Raw genomic sequence first — 17,866 nt, forward strand, 5'->3', positions numbered from 1 at the left:
GAGGTGGGAGTGGTAGTAGTTGTGGAGGAGGAGGTGGTAGTAGTGGGAGTGGGAGTGGTGGAGGAGGAGGAGGAGGTGGTGGTAGTAGTGGTGGAGGTGGTGGTAGTGGTGGTGGAGGAAGTGTTAGTGGTGGAGGAAGATGGGAGTAATGGAGGTGGGAGTGGTAGTAGTTGTGGAGGAGGAGGTGGTAGTAGTGGGAGTGGGAGTGGAGGTGATGGACGAGGTGGAGAAAGGTGGTGATGGTGGTGGTGGTGGTGGAGGAAGTGTTAGTGGTGGTGGAGGAAGATGGGAGTAATGGAGGTGGGAGTGGTAGTAGTGGTGGAGGAGGAGGTGGTAGTAGTGGTGGAGGAAGATGGGAGTGGAGGTGATGGACGAGGTGGAGGAAGGTGGTGGTGGTGGAGGAAGATGGGAGTAATGGAGGTGGGAGTGGTAGTAGTGGTGGGAATGGTGGGAATGATAGTGGTTGTGGAAATGGTGGGAGTGGTGGAGGAGGAGGGAGGAAGGTGGGAGTGCAGGGAAATGGTGGAGGTGATGGAGGTAGTGGAGATGGTGGTTGTGTTTCCCCCACAATTTTAAGAGAACATGATGGTGAGGTATCAGGTATCAGACTCTTTAACTTTCCTGTTCTCCTCCTGGGTCCCTCCTCTGTCCTTCCTCCCTTCCTTCCCTTCCTCCCTCCTTCCATTCCTTCCTTCTTCCTCCCTTCCTTCCTTCCTTCCTTCCTCAGATCTAAGTTCAGCTGTTAGGGTAAATGTTCCCTCCTTCTGTCCTTTCTTCCTTCATTCATCTGTCCTTCCTTTCTTCCTTCCTTCATCTGTCCTTCCTTTCTTTCTTCCTTCCTTCCTTCCTTCCTTTCTTCTTTCCTTCCTCCCTCCCTTCCTTCATCCTTTCTTCCTCCCTCCTTTCCATCCTTCTTCCTCCCTCCTTCCTTTCCTTCATTCTTCCTCCCTTCCTTCCCTTCCTCCCTCCTTTCCTTCCTTCTTCCCTCCTTTCCTTCCTCCCTCCTTCCTTCCTTCCTCCTTCCATTCCTTCCTTCTTCCTCCCTTGCTTCCCTTCCTTTCCTTCCTTCCTTCCTTTCCTTCCTTCTTCCCTCCTTTCCTTCCTTCCTTCCTTCCTTCCTTACTTACTTACTTTAGGTGCAAATGACATAACTAGTAAGGCCTGTGTAAGGGTTAATAATTTAACGGTTGAACTGGTGATGAGATGACACACCCACAAACCACAAGAAATAAACTTTACCACATAATAAACCTTCCTACCAAAACCAGTTTTTATTTAAATCTGTGTGGTAATTAAACCTTCCCTGTTGAGATACCTGTAAAATGAAACCAAACAAACTGAAACATAAACAGGTCATTTATTCTTTTACACTTTTACACACTTAAAATGTCAGTTTATTATTATTCAATCAATCAATCTTTATTTGTATAGCGCCAAATCACAACAAAGTTATCTCAAGCCACTTCACACATAGAGCAGCTTCTAAACCGAACTCTTCAGATTTTAACTTTAACCCTTACACAGGCCTTACTAGTTATGTCATTTGCACCTAAAGTAAGGAAGGAAGGAAGGAAGGAAGGAAGGAAAGGAGGGAAGAAGGGAAGAAGGAAGGAAAGGAGGAAGGAAGGGAAGCAAGGGAGGAAGAAGGAAGGTAGGAAGGAAAGGAGGGAGGAAGGGAAGGAAGGGAGGAAGAAGGAAGGAAAGGAAGGAAGGGAGGGAGGGAGGAAGAAGGAAGGAAGGAAGGAAGGGAGGGAGGGAGGAAGAAGGAAGGAAGGGAGGGAGGGAGGAAGGAAGGAAGGAAGAAAAGGAGGGAAGAAGGAAGGAAAGGAGGAAGGAAGGGAAGCAAGGGAGGAAGAAGGAAGGAAAGGAAGGAGGGAGGAAGAAGGAAGGAAGGGAGGGAGGGAGGAAGAAGGAAGCGAGGGAGGGAGGGAGGGAGGAAGGAAGGAAGGAAGAAAAGGAGGGAAGAAGGAAGGAAAGGAGGAAGGAAGGGAAGCAAGGAAGGTAGGAAGGAAAGGAGGGAGGAAGGAAGGGAGGGAGGGAGGGAGGGAGGAAGGAAGGAAGGAAGAAAGGAAGGACAGATGAAGGACTGGTTGGGGTTGACAGGAGAGAAAGGAAGGATAGAGGAGAGAAGCATTGGGATACTTGTGAAATGAAACTGATACACACGGATAACTTTCACACTGACAGATTGAATTGAAGTTATTTTGTAATAAGATGACTCAGTTATTATCGTCGAGGTGCATCATCATTCCTGGCACCTGAGACGATTCAGGTTGCTTGTATTTGCCTCGAGGAAGTGAAACTTGCAAGATCAATGAAACCATTCGGGACATCTACACATTAACCCTCCTGTTGTCCTCGAGTCAAGGAAGGAAGGAAAGGAGGAAGGGAGGAAGGAAGGAAGGAAGAAGGAATGAAACGAGGGAGGAAGGAAGGGAGAAGGAATGAAACGAGGGAGGAAGGAAGGAGGGAAGGATGGAAGGAGGTAAAGAAGGAAGGGAGAAAGGAAGGGAGGAAAGAGAGAAGAAGGGAGGACGGAACGAGGGAAGGAAAGAAGGAGGGAAGGGTGGAAGGAAGTAAAGAAGGAAGGGAGGAAAGAGAAGAAGGGAGGACGGAACGAGGGAAGGAAAGAAGGAAGGAAGGAATGAAGGAAGAAAGTGAGGAAGGAAGGAATTAAAGAAGGAAAGGAAGAAGGAATGAAGCGAGGAAGGAAGGGAGGAAGGAAGGGAGGAAAGAGAGGAGGAGGGAGGAAGGAAGGACGGAAGGAAAGAAGTAAAGAAGGAATGGAGAAAGGAAAAGAGGAAGGAAGGAAAAAGGAAGGAAAGAAAGAGAAGGAGGGAGGACGGAAGGAGGGAAGGAAGGACGGAGGAAAGAAGGAGGGAGGGAGGAAGGAAAGAAGGAAGTGAGGAAGGAAGGAAGGAAAGAAGGAGGGAGGAAAGAAGGAACAGTCAAAACAGACACAAAGGTTAAAGTCATAGTGCACCACACTCTGTATTTTCCATCTTAACAGTCAAACACATATAAACATCTTTCACTTTTAAGCTCATTAATACTTCAAAAGTCATTTAAAGTAACACTTATAGAAAGTACAGGTAGTAACCGTAGTAACAGTAATGTAGTGCAGATTTTAAAAAGATGAGGGCAGCCAACATACGAGCATTGATTGAGTGTAAATATGCAGCTTCCTGTTACATAACACCAGTATTTACCTCAATAAGCCTCGAGGAAACGAAACTCAAAAGATCAGAGAAGCCATTCAGGACATCTACACATTAACCCTCCTGTTGTCCTCGAGTCAAGGAAGGAAAGAAGGAAGGAAGGAAGGAAGGAAGGAAGGAAGGAAGGAAGGAAGGAAGGAAGGAAGGAAGAAGGAATGAAAGGAGGAAGGAAGGAAGGAAGGGAGGAAGAAATGAAACGAGGGAGGAAGGAAGGAGGGAAGGAAAGAAGGAAGGAAGGAAGGGAGAAAGGAAGGGAGGAAAGAGAGAAGGAGGGAGGACGGAAGGAAAGAAGGAAGGAAGTGAGGAAGGAAGGAAGTAAAGAAGGAAGGGAGAAAGGAAAAGAGGAAGGAAAGAAAGAGAGAAGGAGGGAGGACGGAAGGAGGGAAGGAAGGAAGGACGGAGGAAAGAAGGAAGGAGGGAGGGAGGAAGGAAGGAAAGAAGTAAAGAAGGAAGGAAGGAAGTAAAGAAGGAAGGGAGAAAGGAAAAGAGGAAGGAAGGAAGGAAAGAAAGAGAGAAGGCGAGAGGACGGAAGGAGGGAAGGAAGGGATGAAAGAGAGAAGGAGGGAGGATAGAAGGAAGTAAAGAAGGAAGGAAGGAAGTAATGAAGGAAGGGAGAAAGGAAAAGAAGAAGGAAGGAAAGAAGGAAGGAAAGAAAGAGAGAAGGCGAGAGGACGGAAGGAGGGAAAGAAGGAAGTAAAGAAGGAAGGGAGGACAGAAGGAAGGAAAGAAGTAAAGAAGGGAGGAAGGAAGTAAAGACGGAAGGGAGAAAGGAAAAGAGGAAGGAAGGAAAGAAGGAAGGAAAGAATAGAGAAGGAGAGAGGACGGAAAGAGGGAAGGAAGGGAGGACAGAAGGAATTATGAAGGAAGGGAGAAGGAAAAGAGGAGGAAGGAAAGAAAGAGAGAAGACGAGAGGATGGAAGGTGGGAAGGAAGGAAGGAAGGAAGGAAGGGAGTGAAGGAAGAAGAAAGTGAGAAGGAAGAAGAAAGTAGCAGTAGTGTAGTGCAGATTGTTAAAAGATGAGGGCAGCCAGTATAGGAGTGCAGTGATTGAGTGTAAATATGCAGCTTCCTGTTATATAACACCAGTATTTACCAGTACCACCAGTATGAAACCTCACACCTGTAACCCTGATTAACTGGAATATCTGGTTTTAGAAGCAAGTGATGGTTTATGCCGTCGGGGGGAAATATCATAATTTAAAATATTTACCTCGAGGAAACGAAACTCAAAAGATCAAAGAAGCCATTCAGGACATCTACACGTTAACCCTCCTGTTGTCCTCGAGTCAAGGGAGGAAGGGGGGGGAAGGAGGAAGGAAAGAAGGAAGAAGGAATGAAATGATGAAGGATGGGAAGGGAGGAAAGAAGGGAGGGAGGAAGGAAGGAAGGAAGGAAGGGAGGAAGGAAGGAAAGGAGGAAAGAAGGAAGGAAAGGAGAGAAGGAAGGAAGGAAAGGAGGAAAGAAGGAAGGAAGGAAAGAGAGAAGGAGGGAAGACGGAATGAGGGAAGGAAGAAAGGAAAGACGTAAAGAAGAAAGGAAGGAAGGAAGGAAGAAAGGAAGGAAGAAAGGAAGGAAGGAAAAGAAGGAAGGAAAGGAGGAAAGAAGGAAGCAAGGGAGGAGGAAGGAAGGGAAGAAGGAATGAAATGAGGAAGGAAGGAAGGAAGGAAAGGAGGAAAGAAGGAAGGAAGGAAGGAAGAAAGGAAGGAAGAAGGAAGGGAGGAAGGAAGGAAAGGAGAGAAGGAAGGAAGGAAAGGAGGAAAGAAGGAAGGGAGGAAAGAGAGAAGGAGGGAAGACGGAATGAGGGAAGGAAGAAGGAAAGATGTAAAGAAGAAAGGAAGGAAGGAACGAAGAAAGGACGGAAGGAAAGGAGAGAAGGAAGAAAGGAAAGGAGGAAAGAAGGAAGCAAGGGAGGAAGGAAGGAAAGAAGGAGGAAGGAAGGAAGAAAGGAAGGAGGTGTAGCGAACACGTTTGGCTGATCCACAGAGGGACAGAGTCAGTCTGAATGGAATGCTTTGTTCTGATTTCAAGGGAGGTCGTAAATGATAATTCACTTAATTGTGAATGAGCGGCTTGTCTTCTCCCCCCCCCCCCCCCCCCCCCCCCTTCTTCTGTCTTGAGGGTCACCCCTTGGGGAAGAGGCGGCGGGAAAAATTACGTTTGACCCCCCCCCCCCCCAAATGAACTTTTCACCCGGAGTGGAGGACAGACTCTGGTTTCTGCCTAGTCTCATGAGAAGATTGTGACCCACGTGTCAAGCCCATCCACCCACGTGTCCAAGCCCATGGCGACCGACGGGGGGGGTTGGTTGGTTGGTCGGTTTCGGTAAACTGGGCCGACCGGCGGGGGGGGGGGTCTTACTTTTTACTCTTTAAAAAGTAATGAGCAATGTGATCCCTGTGATATTTTTTTTTTGTCATTCAAATTTGTATTGAACTTTTAAGGAATACACAAATAGTACAGGTTCAAGATACACATGTTTTCTTTTGTGCGTTTTGGTGTTGACATCTTTTCACGTACAGAAAGGAAATATTATCAAACCCAGACAAACATGGCCCATAGGAAATCCACATGGAAGGAAACGGAGTACTCCAGATAGATGATATAAGGTTATGATATAAAAAGAGTTCCCAAGAGCTCATCCCGTCTTCCTCTTTGCCTTTCAATCGACTGAGCATAGCTTCATAGGATGCTGTCTCCACCATTGCACCCAACCACTCCCTCATATTTGGAGACAGCCGTTTTCCAATGTCTGATCCCTGTGATATTGTATTTTGTCATTACATTTCTTTGATGTCTGTGTTACTTCTGTGATTTTACGTTAACAGAGCGATGCTGAAGACTAGACTCATTTTGGTAAATACAAACAGTGTTGAAAGTCCGACAGGAACTCATTAAACGGGATATTATTAAGGTTTGTTAACTCTGCTAAAATAGAAGCGGTACAATCTATTTGGGAAGAGCAGAAGATCATCAATAACTATGTCCCAAATAGTATGTGACTAGGCATGGGCCGGTATGAGATTCTGGCGGTATGATAACCATAAGAAAACATATCACGGTTTCACAGTATTGTGATTACAGCTCTAAAATGTTCCTAAAAGGCAGAAAAATAAAGACAGACATGTTAATTTAACCCTCCTGTCGTCCTCCCAGGTCAAACTGATCCCATCTCTCTTTTGACTGTTATTTCTTTCCTTCCTTCCTTCCTCCCTCCCTCTTTCTTTAATTTTTCCTTCCTTCTTCCCCTCCTCCCCTCTTTCTTTGCTCGCTCCTCCTTCCATCCTTCTTCCTTCCCTCCTAAATTCCTTCCTCTTTTCATCCTTACTCCTTTCCTTCCTTCCTTCCTTCCTTCCTTCCTTCTCTCCTTACTTCCTTCCTCTTTTCATCCTTACTCCTTTCCTTCCTTCCTCACTTCCTTCTCTCCTTACTTCCTTCCTCTTTTCCTCCGTAAGTACTTCCTTGACCTGAGGACAACAGGAGGGTTAACCTGAATCTGTAATGACAGTGTGAGGGGTCGTGATACTCTACGCTGCAGCTGCACCACCTGAGGGATTTTTGACCTTTCCACTTCCTGTCTTTGACCAGACTAAAAACAGCTCATACCTCAGGAACGGCATGACAGAACATTTGGCGGTTTCGGTTATCGTGGCTTTTTCAAATCCCGGTATACCTTGAACACGGTTATCATCCCATGCCTACATGTGACTCCAATTGATTGTGAGCCTGTAACCTAAGAACATTTATAATGAGATGTCAATTCATGTTTGTTATACCTGTACTAAAATGAAGGATGCATTTTCAGGAAAGAAGGAAGGAAGTAAAGAAGGAAGTGAGAAAGAGGAAGAAAGGAAGGAAAGAAGGAAGGGAGGAAAGAAGGAACAGTCAAAACAGACGGGTCCAATTGACCCGGGAGAGTGATAATAATAATAGTAATGGTTGTATATGTGTTAATAAAGCTATAAAGTAATAGTCAGGAAAAAAGTCAGTTTAGTGTATAAAGTTTATCACAGTAAAGTCTCCGTATGATTCTCTGACAGTGTTAATATTTGATCTTCATCATTAACCCTTAAACAGACAACGTGCACCAGGAGATACAGACTCTTTAACCTTCCTGTTGTCCTCCCGGGTCCTTCCTCTGTCCTTCCTTCCTTCCTTCCTTCCTTCCTTCCTTAGATCTAAGTTCAGCTATTAGGGTAAATGTTCCCTCCTTCTGTCCTTTCTTCCTTCCTTCATCTGTCCTTCCTTTCTTTCTTCCTTCCTTCCTTCTTTCCTTCCTTCCTCCATCCTTCCTTTCCTTCCTTCCTCCTCCCTTGCTTCCCTTCCTTCCTCCTTTCCTTCCTTCTTCCTCCTTTCCTTCCTTCCTTCCTTCCTTTCCTTTCTACCTTCCTTCCTTCCTCCCTCCTTCCTTTCCTTCCTTCTTCCCTCCTTTCCTTCCTTCCTTCCCTCCTTTCCTTCCTTCCTTCCTTCCTTCCTTCTTTCCTTCCTTTCCTTCCTTCTTTCTTTCCTTTCCTTCCTTCTTCCCTCCTTTCCTTCCTACCTTCCTTCCTTCCTTCCTTCCTTACTTTAGGTGCAAATGACATAACTAGTAAGGCCTGTTTAAGGGTTAATAAAGATAAAAACTCACTCTGGTTATTTTTTCTCTGACAGGAGTTTTTCATCCAGCCACATGAAACATTTGTGGTGTCAACGACAGACAGAGCCGTCCTGGATTATGACACATTTGGTGAGTCAATCAATCTTTGTTAGTACACCAATAACACTTATTACCTATAACCTATAATACCTATAATAGATAATACATATTAACCCTCCTGTCGTCTTCCCGGGTCGAACTGACCCCGTACTTCCTTCCTTCCTTCCTCCCTCTATCTTTAATTTTCCTTCCCCTCCTTCCCTCTTTCTTTGCTCTTCTTCTTTCCTTTCTCCCTCCCTCCTTACTCCTTTATTTCCTTCCTTCCTTCCTTCCTCCTTTCCTTTCTCACTCCCTCCTTACTCCTTTATTTCCTTCCTTCCTTCCTTCCTCCTTTCCTTTCTCACTCCCTCCTTACTCCTTTCCTTTCTTCCTCCCTCCTTCCTTCTTCCTTCCTCCATACCCCTTTCCTTCCTTCCTTCCTTCCTTCCTTCCTTCCTTCCTTCCTTCCTTCCTTGACCTGAGGACAACAAGAGGGTAAAAAAAAACTAAATTAATGACCAAAAACACCCCCAAATTGTTCCAATAAAATAAATAAATGTATATTTAATAAATAATAAAATACTCTGTGTGGCCTGTAGCATCTAAAAACCTTAACCTTTAAATACTGTTCAGGATCAGATTTGACCCCAGAGCTGAAAAAGCACCTTTATATACATTTCTTTTAACCTGATTCTTCCTAATATGACACACAATGTACAAAAATGGAAATAAAATGCACCATTTTTATTTTTGAGCAGCTGATACACATTAAAAAAAAATCAACTATCAGCATTCAAACATGTTTCTGTATTCATTGTATTCTATAAAACTTTCTCCTGGATCATAAAATAGTGATTGTGAAAGTCTTTTAATCAAATAGAAGTATTAATCAAACATGTGTTAATGACTGATGTGGATTTTATGAGTGTTATACTAGTTATGAGTCAGAATATGATCAGCATGCAAAGAGTTAAAAAAGCATGAAACCACAGACGTGACTTTGGCACATTAACCCTCCTGTTGTCCTCGAGTCAAGGAAGGAAGGGAGGGAGGAAGGAAGGAAGGAAGGAAGGAAGGAAGGAAGGATGAAACGATGAAGGATGGAAGGGAGGGAGGAAGGAAGGAAGGACGGAAGGAATGAAACGTGGAATGAGGGAAGGAAGGAAAGAAGGAAGGAAAGAATGAAGGAAGGAAGAAAGAAGGAATGAAACGAGGAAGGAAGGAAGGGAGGAAGGAAGGAAAGGAGGAAGGGAGGGAGGGAGGAAGGAAGGAAAGGAGGAAGAAAGGAAGGGAGGAAGGAAGGAAGGAAGGAAAAAGGAATGAATCGAGGGGGGAAGGAAGGAGGGAAGGATAGAAGAAAGTAAAGAAGGAAGGGAGAAAGGAAGGGAGGAAAGAGAGAAGGAGGGAGGACGGAAGGAGGGAAGGAAAAGGAATGAATCGAGGAAGGAAGGAAGGAAAGAAGGAATGAAACGCGGAAGGAGGGAAGGAAAGAAGGAAGGAAGAAAGTGAGGAAGGTTATATATGTTATACTAGTTATGAGTCAGAATATGATCAGCATGTAAAGAGTTAATAAAGCATAAAACCACAGACATGACTTTGGCAACCGTCTGATGCACGTTCAGTCCTGCACCTCGGGGTGATCGGCCCGCTGCTGTAGGTGCTCTGCTGCACCACATCCGGGGGAACGGGTGGGCGGGTGAATAAAAGACAGTATAGCAATAAACAAAATGAACAGACAAGCAGATGACATCACATAAAAGCTTGTCTGTAGAAAGAAGATACTGAACGTGCGAGCCCATTTTCTATAAAACCTTCTCCTGGATCATAAAATAGTGATTGTGAAAGTCTTTTAATCAAATACTGACTGGAAGGAAGAGAAGAAGGAAGGAAGGAAGGAAGGAAGGAAGGAAGGAAGAAAGGAAGAAGGAATGAAATGAGGAAGGAAGGAAGGGAGGGAGGAAGGAAGGAAGGAAGAAGGAATGAATCGAGGGAGGGAGGAAGGAGGGAAGGATAGAAGGAAGTAAAGAAGGAAGTAAGGAAGAAGGAATGAAACAAGGAAGGAAGAAAGGTAGGGAGGAAGGAAGAAGGAATGAAGCAAGGAAGGAAGGAAGGAAGGAAGAAAGAAGGAATGAAACGAGGAAGGAAGGAAGGAAGGGAGGAAGGAAGAGAGGAAGGAAGAAAGAAGGAATGAAACGAGGAAGGAAGGAAGAAAGAAAGAAGGAATGAAATGAGGAAGGAAGGAAGGAAGAAGGAATGAAACGAGGAAGGAAGGAAGGAAGGAAGAAGGAATGAAACCGCGGAAGGAGGGAAGGAAAGAAGGAAGGAAGAAAGTGAGGAAGGTTATATATGTTATACTAGTTATGAGTCAGAATATGATCAGCATGTAAAGGGTTAAAAAAAGCATAAAACCACAGACATTACTTTGGCAACCGCCTGATGCTTGCTCAGTCCTGCACCTCGGGGTGATTGGCCCGCTACTGTAGGTGCTCTGCTCCACCACATCCGGGGGAACGGGTGGGCGGCTGAGCGAGTGAGTGAGTGAGTCACATTGTTCAGCTTTGAGAGCGTTCACCTCTCTGCCAGCTGCTCAATGAGGTTTAGTTCAGTCCTAAAAGGTCACACAAGGACACCAAAGAATAGAGTATACAGTAGGAGCCTGCAGATATATTAAAGAAGGAAGGGAGGGAGGAAGGAAGGAAGGGAGGAAAGGAGACGGAAGGAAAGGAGGGAAGAAGGAAGGAAGAGAGGAAGAAGGACGGAAAAGAAGAAGGAAGGAAGACGGAAGGAAAGGAGGGAGGGAGGAAGGAAGGAAGGAAGGAAGAAGAAGGGAGGAGGGAAGGGAAGGGAGGAAGGAAGGTAGGAGAGCGGGAGGGAGGAAAGAAGGAAGGAAGGAAAGAAGGACAAGGGAAGAAGGAAGGTAGGAGGGAGGAAAGAAAGAGAGAAGGAGGGAGGGAGGAAAGAAAGAAGGGAGGAAGGAAGAAAGGAAGAGGGAGGGAGGAAAGAAAGAGGGGAGGAGGGGAAGAACGAAGGAAAAAATAAAGAAAGGGAGGAAGGAAGGAAAGGAGTAAGGAGGGAGGGAGGGAGGAAGAAAGAAAGAAAGAAAGAAAGAAAGAAAGAAGGATGGAAAGGAGTAAGGAGGGAGGGAGGAAAAGAGGAAGGCAGTAAGGAGAGAAGGAAGGGAGGAAGGAAGTGAGGAAAGAAGAGTGGAAGGAGGAAGGAGCAAAGAAAGAGGGGAGGAGGGGAAGAACGAAGGAAAAAAGAAAGAAAGAGGGAGGGAGGAAGGAAAGGAGTAAGGAGGGAGGGAGGAAAGAAGGAAGGAAGGATGGAGGGAGGGAGGAAGGAAGGAAGGAAGGAAGGATGGAGGGAGGGAGGGAGGAAGGAAGGAAGGAAGGAAGGAGGGAAGGTAGATACAAGTTCTACTATAATACCCTGAAAAGCAAAAATCATAAATCACATATCATAACAATCATGAGTGTGTGTTTGTCTCCGTGCTTTTCATTGCAGCTGCCCTCGAGGACGGCTGCACCCTCTACTTGTTTCGGCAGGAGGGTCAAGCTCTGCCGGCGGCCCGGGAGGAGACCATCACGTTCCAGCCTCATTACGATACGCTGATCCAGAGCGGCACGTACGAGTACTACGCTAGCAATGACAAGAACTCATTACGTAAGTGCTCACACTGCGTATAATCACTTATAACATTAAAGACCGTGTAAAGTGAATTCAGACATTTTCTTCTAAACACATTAAATAGGTCATGAATGTATTTCTAAAAAAAGTGTAAAAAGCATTTCAACCATTTAGATTTGAATTGTGGAGCTAGGCTTCACAAACTGTGTTTCAAGATTTCTGTGTTCAGGATTTAGTGATTAGCATAAACCCGCCCCTGCTGCTGTAGAGGTATAAATACATTCAGCGCACACTACTACTACAGTTTACAGTTAGCCAGTTAGCCAGTTAGCCGCCGAGTTAGCCGCTGAGCTAGCAGCTGAGTTAGCAGCAGAAAGCTCTCAGACATAGCGTCCATGTTTCTGGTAGAGGTGGTGACTTTGATTGACAGGTGAGATAGAGCCTTAAACTGTTTCTCACCCTCTCATTTTTCCTGATTTTCTGGCTTACTACTACTACTACTACAGTCTATAGTTAGCCAGTTAGCTGAGTTAGCCGCCAAGCTAGCCGCCGAGCTAGCAGCTGAGCTAGCAGCAGAAAGCTCTCAGACGTAGCGTCCATGTTTCTGGTAGAGGTGGTGACTTTGATTGACAGGTGACACTTGGTAGGGGGCGGGGCTTCAGCGTTTGTTAGCAGAGAAAGAGACTGATTTTTAAGCCTAATTTCATATATTTGGCGATTTTTTTAATCATTCAAATTTGGCAGGGTGGCTAACAACACACTTTTCTGTGGTATGTCAAACTCAGAACACATATTTATTCTTACTTTACACAGACTTTCAATCACTAACCTCCTAAATGTGTTTTTTCTTCTTCTCCAGCTTATGCGCTCGCTGAGTTGATTGACAATTCTCTGTCAGCCACAGCTAAAAACCCGGGTGTGAGGACAATAGAGATCCGAATGGTCAGTCTTACAGCTTCATATCAATTATAACCACATTTTTCTTTACTGATGCCTGTGAATGAGTTTTAATCTCTGTAATAGTAACTTCTATTATTTCTCTTGTTTGCTGCTCAGCTGTTTGATGAAACTCTCGGTAAACCTGCAGTGATCGTGTTAGATAACGGGCGCGGGATGACTTCTAAGCAGCTCAATAACTGGGCAGTTTACAGACTCTCTAAATTTCTCAGGGACGACGGCAAATCTGCAAGGTCGGTGTGCTTTACGTCTTCTTATCGGAGGAGTGTGATTATAGCAGTCTCATGTTATCTGTTGTTTTTTCTCTTTTTTTTACTACAGCAATGACGAGAAGTACATACGGCCCGATCATGTCCCTCGTAGTCTCAACAGTGACATATCCTACTTTGGAGTTGGAGGAAAACAGGCTATTTTCTACATCGGAAACTCAGTCAGGGTAAATGTTCAGATTCACATGACTAGTTGTATGTTAAGGTTTTTGGAGAAGGTTCAGTTTGTCCTCAGCTGTGTGAAGCTTTATAGCAACTTTTAGCTTGTTCAGTCAAAAAATAAACACCTTAAAATGCAGATTGTACAGCACATAGTTGACAAAGGCAAGGCAAGGCTTTATTTATATAGTCAACTCAATGTGTTTTATATAAAACAAACATTTAACAGTAAGAATTGGAAATAAAAAAATATAAAAACATGCAATTAGAGAAATAAAAATAAAATCCAAACATTAAAACATATAATTAACCCTAACCCACCCCACTAATAATAATAAAAAATAAAGAAAAGAATAAATAAATAAATAAAACCACCCCACTAATAATAAAAAATAAAATGATAATAATAATAAAAAATAAATAAAAAATAAAATAATAATAATAAAAAAAAATAATAACAAAAAATAAAATAACAATAATATAAAAACAATAACAAAAAAATAATAATAACAAAAAATATAATAATAATAATAATAATAATAATATAAAAATAATAACAAAAAAATAAAATAAAATAAAAAAAATACAGAAAAACAAAGTACAGAAAAATAGAAAGAGTGAGAAATACAATACTAGAATAGAGCATTAAATATAAGGTTGCAGCATAAAATAATGATTTGCTTTAAAATCATTATAAGGGACATACATTGCAAATTAAATATTAAAATTTAAAGTGCTTAAAAAGAGGCTCAGTCGTAAGCAAGTGTTTTTAACCTGGATTTAAATTCAGAGACTAGCTGGTGAACACAGTGGAGGACTTTTCCCTCAGTGTTATAAAACAGCTGAAGGGAAGAGAGAGTGAATATTGGACTTAATCCTGATTAAATGCTGATATTACTCCAAGTTCAGTACTTCCAAAGTCATCCTGTTTACATACTACTTATCTCCCCGTTCCCTCCGACTGCTTCCTCATCAATCTCTCTGCCACTTCCACCCGACATCAGGAATCTGGACTCTCTCCCTCTCTCTTCAAATGGAGGCTAAAAACTCACCTATTCAGACTTACATACACGTAACATGAACGGCACTACCTCACCTCACTCTGTATTGTCTGTTTTGTTTCTTATTCTGAAAAGGATGGAAGGAAGGAAGAAGGAAGGAATGGAGGAAGGAAGGGAGGAAAGGGGGGAAGAAGGAAGGAAAGGAGGGAGGAAGGAAGGAAGGAAGGAAGGAAGGAAGGGAGGAAGAAGAAAGGAAAGGAGGGAGGAAAGGGGGGAAGAAGGAAGGAAGGGAGGGAGGAAAAGTGGAAGGAGGGAGGAAGGAAGGGAGGAAGGGAGGAAAAGAGGAAGGAGGGAGGAAGGAAGGAAGGGATGAAGGAAGGAAGGAAGGAAGGAAAGGAGGAAGGAAAGAAGGAAATAAAAAGTATACTAAAGTACAAGTATAAGCTTTAAGCTACTCATCAATCTCTCTGCCACTTCCACCCGACATCAGGAATCTGGACTCTCTCCCTCTCTCTTCAACTCGAGGCTAAAAACTCACATATTCAGACTTACATACACTTAACATGAACAGCACTACCTCACCTTACTCTGTATTGTCTGTTTTGTTTCTAATTCTTTTGTTTCTTATTTGTGTTTTTGCGGTAAGGCGAGTCCAAGGCAGCTTTTGTATTTAACATACAACCAAACCAAAAGAACCTCCACTCCTTTAGTAAAAAGTAGTATACATGAAGTTCATTTTATTAAGTATGCTTGAGTGTAAGTATAAGTATAGCAAGGAAGAAGGAAGGAAGGGAGGAAGAAGGAAGGAAAGGAGGGAGGGGGAGGAACGGAGGAAGAGAGGAAAGGAGGGAGAAAGGAAGGAAGGAAGGGAGGTAGGAAGGAAGGAAGGGAGGTAGGAAGGAAGGAAAGGAGGGAGAAAGGAAGGATGGAAGGGAGGAAAAGAGGAAGGAAGGATGGAAGGAAGGAAGAAGGAAGGAAAGGAGGAAGGAAGGGAGGAAAGGGGGAAAGAGGGAAAGGAGGGAGGGAGGGAGAAAGGAAGGATGGAAGGGAGGAAAAGAGGAAGGAACCTTCCGTCCTTGCTCCCTTTCTTCCTTCTTGTCTTCTCTTCCCTCTCGTCCTTCCTCCCTTCCATCTCTCCTTCCTTCTGTCCTTGCTCCCTTTCTTCCTTCCATCTCTCCTTCCTTCCTTCCTTCCTTCCTTCTTGTCTTCTCTTCCCTCTCGTCCTTCCTTCCTTCCAGCTTTCCTGTTTCTCTTCCTTCCTTCCTTCCTTCCTTCCCTCTAGTCCTTCCTTCCTTCCATCTGTCCTTCCTTCCTTCCTTCCTTCCTTCCTTCCTTCCTTCCTTCCTTGCATCTCTCCATCACTTTGGTGTTCAAGAAAATATAACAGGCATATTTATTTTAATCATTTTATCGCCCTAAATTTATCCATATGTGTGTTTTGTATGTAGATGATCACCAAGCCCGTCGGCTCCCCAGATGTTCATGAGATGGTGATGTCTAAAGAGGACTTTGAGGAGAAGGAGAGGAACAACGAGGACATCTACAAAGGGACGATCAAGAACAGGAAGGTAAACGCTTCATTTCTAAAAACACTAAATCAGAGGTGTCAAACTCATTTTCATTCAAGGGCCACATACAGCCCAATTTGATCTCATGTGGGCCGGACCATTAAATAGATGGAAGGAACGATAGAAGGAAAGAAGGAAAAAAGAAAGAAAGAAAGGAAGGAAGGACAGAAGGAAAAAAGAAAGAAAGAAAGGAAGAAAAGGAGGAAGGACAGAAGGAAGGAAGGAAGGACAGATGGAAGGGAGGAAGGAAGGAAAAGAAGATGGGAAGGAAAGATGGAAGCAAAGAAGGAAAAAAGAAAGAAAGGGAAGAAGGACAGATGGAAGAAAGGGAGGGAGGAAGGAAGGAAGGAAGGAAGGACAGACGGAAGGAAGGAAAACAAGACAGGAAGGAAAGATGGAAGGAACAAAGGAAGGGAAGGAGGAAAAAAGGGAAAAAGAAAGAAAGAAAGAAGGAGGAAGGACAGAAGGAAGGAAGGAAGGACAGATAGAAGGAAGGAAAGAAGGAAAAAAGAAAGAAAGGGAAGAAGGAAAAAAGAAAGAAAGGAGGAAGGACAGAAGGGAGGAAGGAAGGAAGGACAGATGGAAGGAAGGAAAACAAGACTGGAAGGACAGAAGGAAGGAAGGAAGGAAGGACAGATAGAAGGAAGGAAGGAAGGAAAGAAGGAAAAAAGAAAGAAAGGGAAGAAGGAAAAAAGAAAGAAAGGAGGAAGGACAGAAGGAAGGAAGGAAGGACAGATGGAAGGAAGGAAGGAAGGACAGATGGAAGGAAGGAAAACAAGACAGGAAGGAAAGATGGAAGGAACAAAGGAAGGGAAGGAGGAAAAAAGGAAAAAAGAAAGAAAGAAGGAGGAAGGACAGAAGGAAGGAAGGAAGGAAGGGAAGGAAAAAAGAAAGAAAGGGAAGAAGGAAAAAAGAAAGAAAGGAGGAAGGACAGAAGGAAGAAAGAAAGGAGGAAGGACAGAAGGAAGGAAGGAAGGACAGATGGAAGGAAGGAAAATAAGACAGGAAGGAAAGATGGAAGGAACAAAGGAAGGGAAGGAGGAAAAAAGAAAGAAAGAAAGAAGGAGGAAGGACAGAAGGAAGGAAGGACGGACAGATGGAAGGAAGGACAGATGGAAGGAAGGAAAGAAAGGAGGAAGGACAGAAGGAAGGAAGGAAGGAATTGATTGTGATTTAACGTTTCTGCCGTCGTCGTCGTGTTCCTGCAGCCCGGTGATTCTTCACATGTGAAAAAGAGTGGGGAGAGTTTCCTCCGTGATCTCATCGCCGAGGAGTCTGGGAAACAGAGTTTCACCGCCGTCGTCATGACGGGAGTTCTGCCCGATCACGTGACTTTTCTCAAACAGGACTTCAGCGTTTGGACCCGAGAGCTCGCGTGAGTTCAGCATCGCTCTGATAATCCAAACTCTTAACCTTCCTGTCGTCTGTTGAAGACTGTTCCTTCCTTTCTTCCTTCCTCCTTCCCTTCCTTCCTTCCTTCTGTCCTTCCTCCCTCCCTTCCTTCTTTCCTCCCTTCCTTCCTTCCATCTGTCTCCTTCCTCCTTCCTCCTTTCCTTCTTCCTTCCTTCTTTCCTCCCTCCCTCCTTCTCTCTTTCTTTCCTCCCCCCTCCCTTACTTCTTTCCTCTGTCCTTCCCTCCTTCCTTCCTCCCTCCATTCCTTCCTTCTTCCTTCTCTCCCTCCTTTCTTCCCCCCTTCCTTCCTCCCACCTTTCCTTCTTCCTTCCTTCTTTCCTTCCTTCCTCCCTCCCTCCCTTCCTTCCTTCCTCCCTCCATTCCTTCCTTCTTCCTTCTCTCCCTCCTTTCTTCCCCCCTTCCTTCCTCCCACCTTTCCTTCTTCCTTCCTTCTTTCCTTCCTTCCTCCCTCCTTCCCTTCCTTCCTTCCATCCCTCCTTCCACCTTCCCTTCCTCCCTTCCTTTCCTCCATCCTTCTTCCTTCCCTCCTTCCTTCTTCCTTCCCTCCTTTCCTTCTTTCTTCCTTCCTTCCTCCTTCCCTCCTTTCCTTCCTTCTTCCTCCCTCCCACCTTCCCTTCCTCCCTTCCTTTCTTCCTCCTTCCTTCCTTCCTTCCTTCCTTCCTTCCCTTCCTCCCTTCCTTTCTTCCTCCTTCCCTCCTTTCCTTCCTTCTTCCTTCCTCCCTCCCTCCTTCCTTTTTTCCTCCCTCCTTTCCTTCCTTCCTCCCTCCCTCCTTCCTTTCTTCCTTCCCTCCTCCCTTCCTTCCCTCCTTTCTTCCTCCAGCTCCTAAATTAAAGCTTTCTGTCCTCTCTGTATTTCAGTCACATATATCATTATTACATTCATGGAGTCAATGGAAACGACCTGAAAAGAAACTCCACCAACTCGAATCAATCCTCTAAAATTGACATTCAGGTGAGTCTGCTGGTCTTAACCCTTACATACT

The 17,866-nt window shown here is 44.4% G+C and overlaps 1 protein-coding gene across 1 annotated transcript in view; it reads left to right on the plus strand.

Moving 5' to 3' along the window:
• The first annotated feature begins 294 nt into the window (after positions 1-294).
• The window catches only part of smchd1 (structural maintenance of chromosomes flexible hinge domain containing 1), a 51,988-nt gene continuing 34,416 nt past the window's right edge, over positions 295-17,866 (plus strand). Inside the window, 9 exon segments of the mRNA XM_053342826.1 lie at positions 295-537; positions 7,865-7,940; positions 11,394-11,552; positions 12,376-12,458; positions 12,573-12,706; positions 12,795-12,909; positions 15,351-15,470; positions 16,679-16,845; positions 17,742-17,835. Coding sequence (XP_053198801.1) covers positions 295-537; positions 7,865-7,940; positions 11,394-11,552; positions 12,376-12,458; positions 12,573-12,706; positions 12,795-12,909; positions 15,351-15,470; positions 16,679-16,845; positions 17,742-17,835 — 1,191 coding nt within the window.

The sequence above is a fragment of the Scomber japonicus genome, chromosome 21 (assembly GCF_027409825.1).
Source record: "Scomber japonicus isolate fScoJap1 chromosome 21, fScoJap1.pri, whole genome shotgun sequence".
Taxonomy (NCBI): domain Eukaryota; kingdom Metazoa; phylum Chordata; class Actinopteri; order Scombriformes; family Scombridae; genus Scomber; species Scomber japonicus.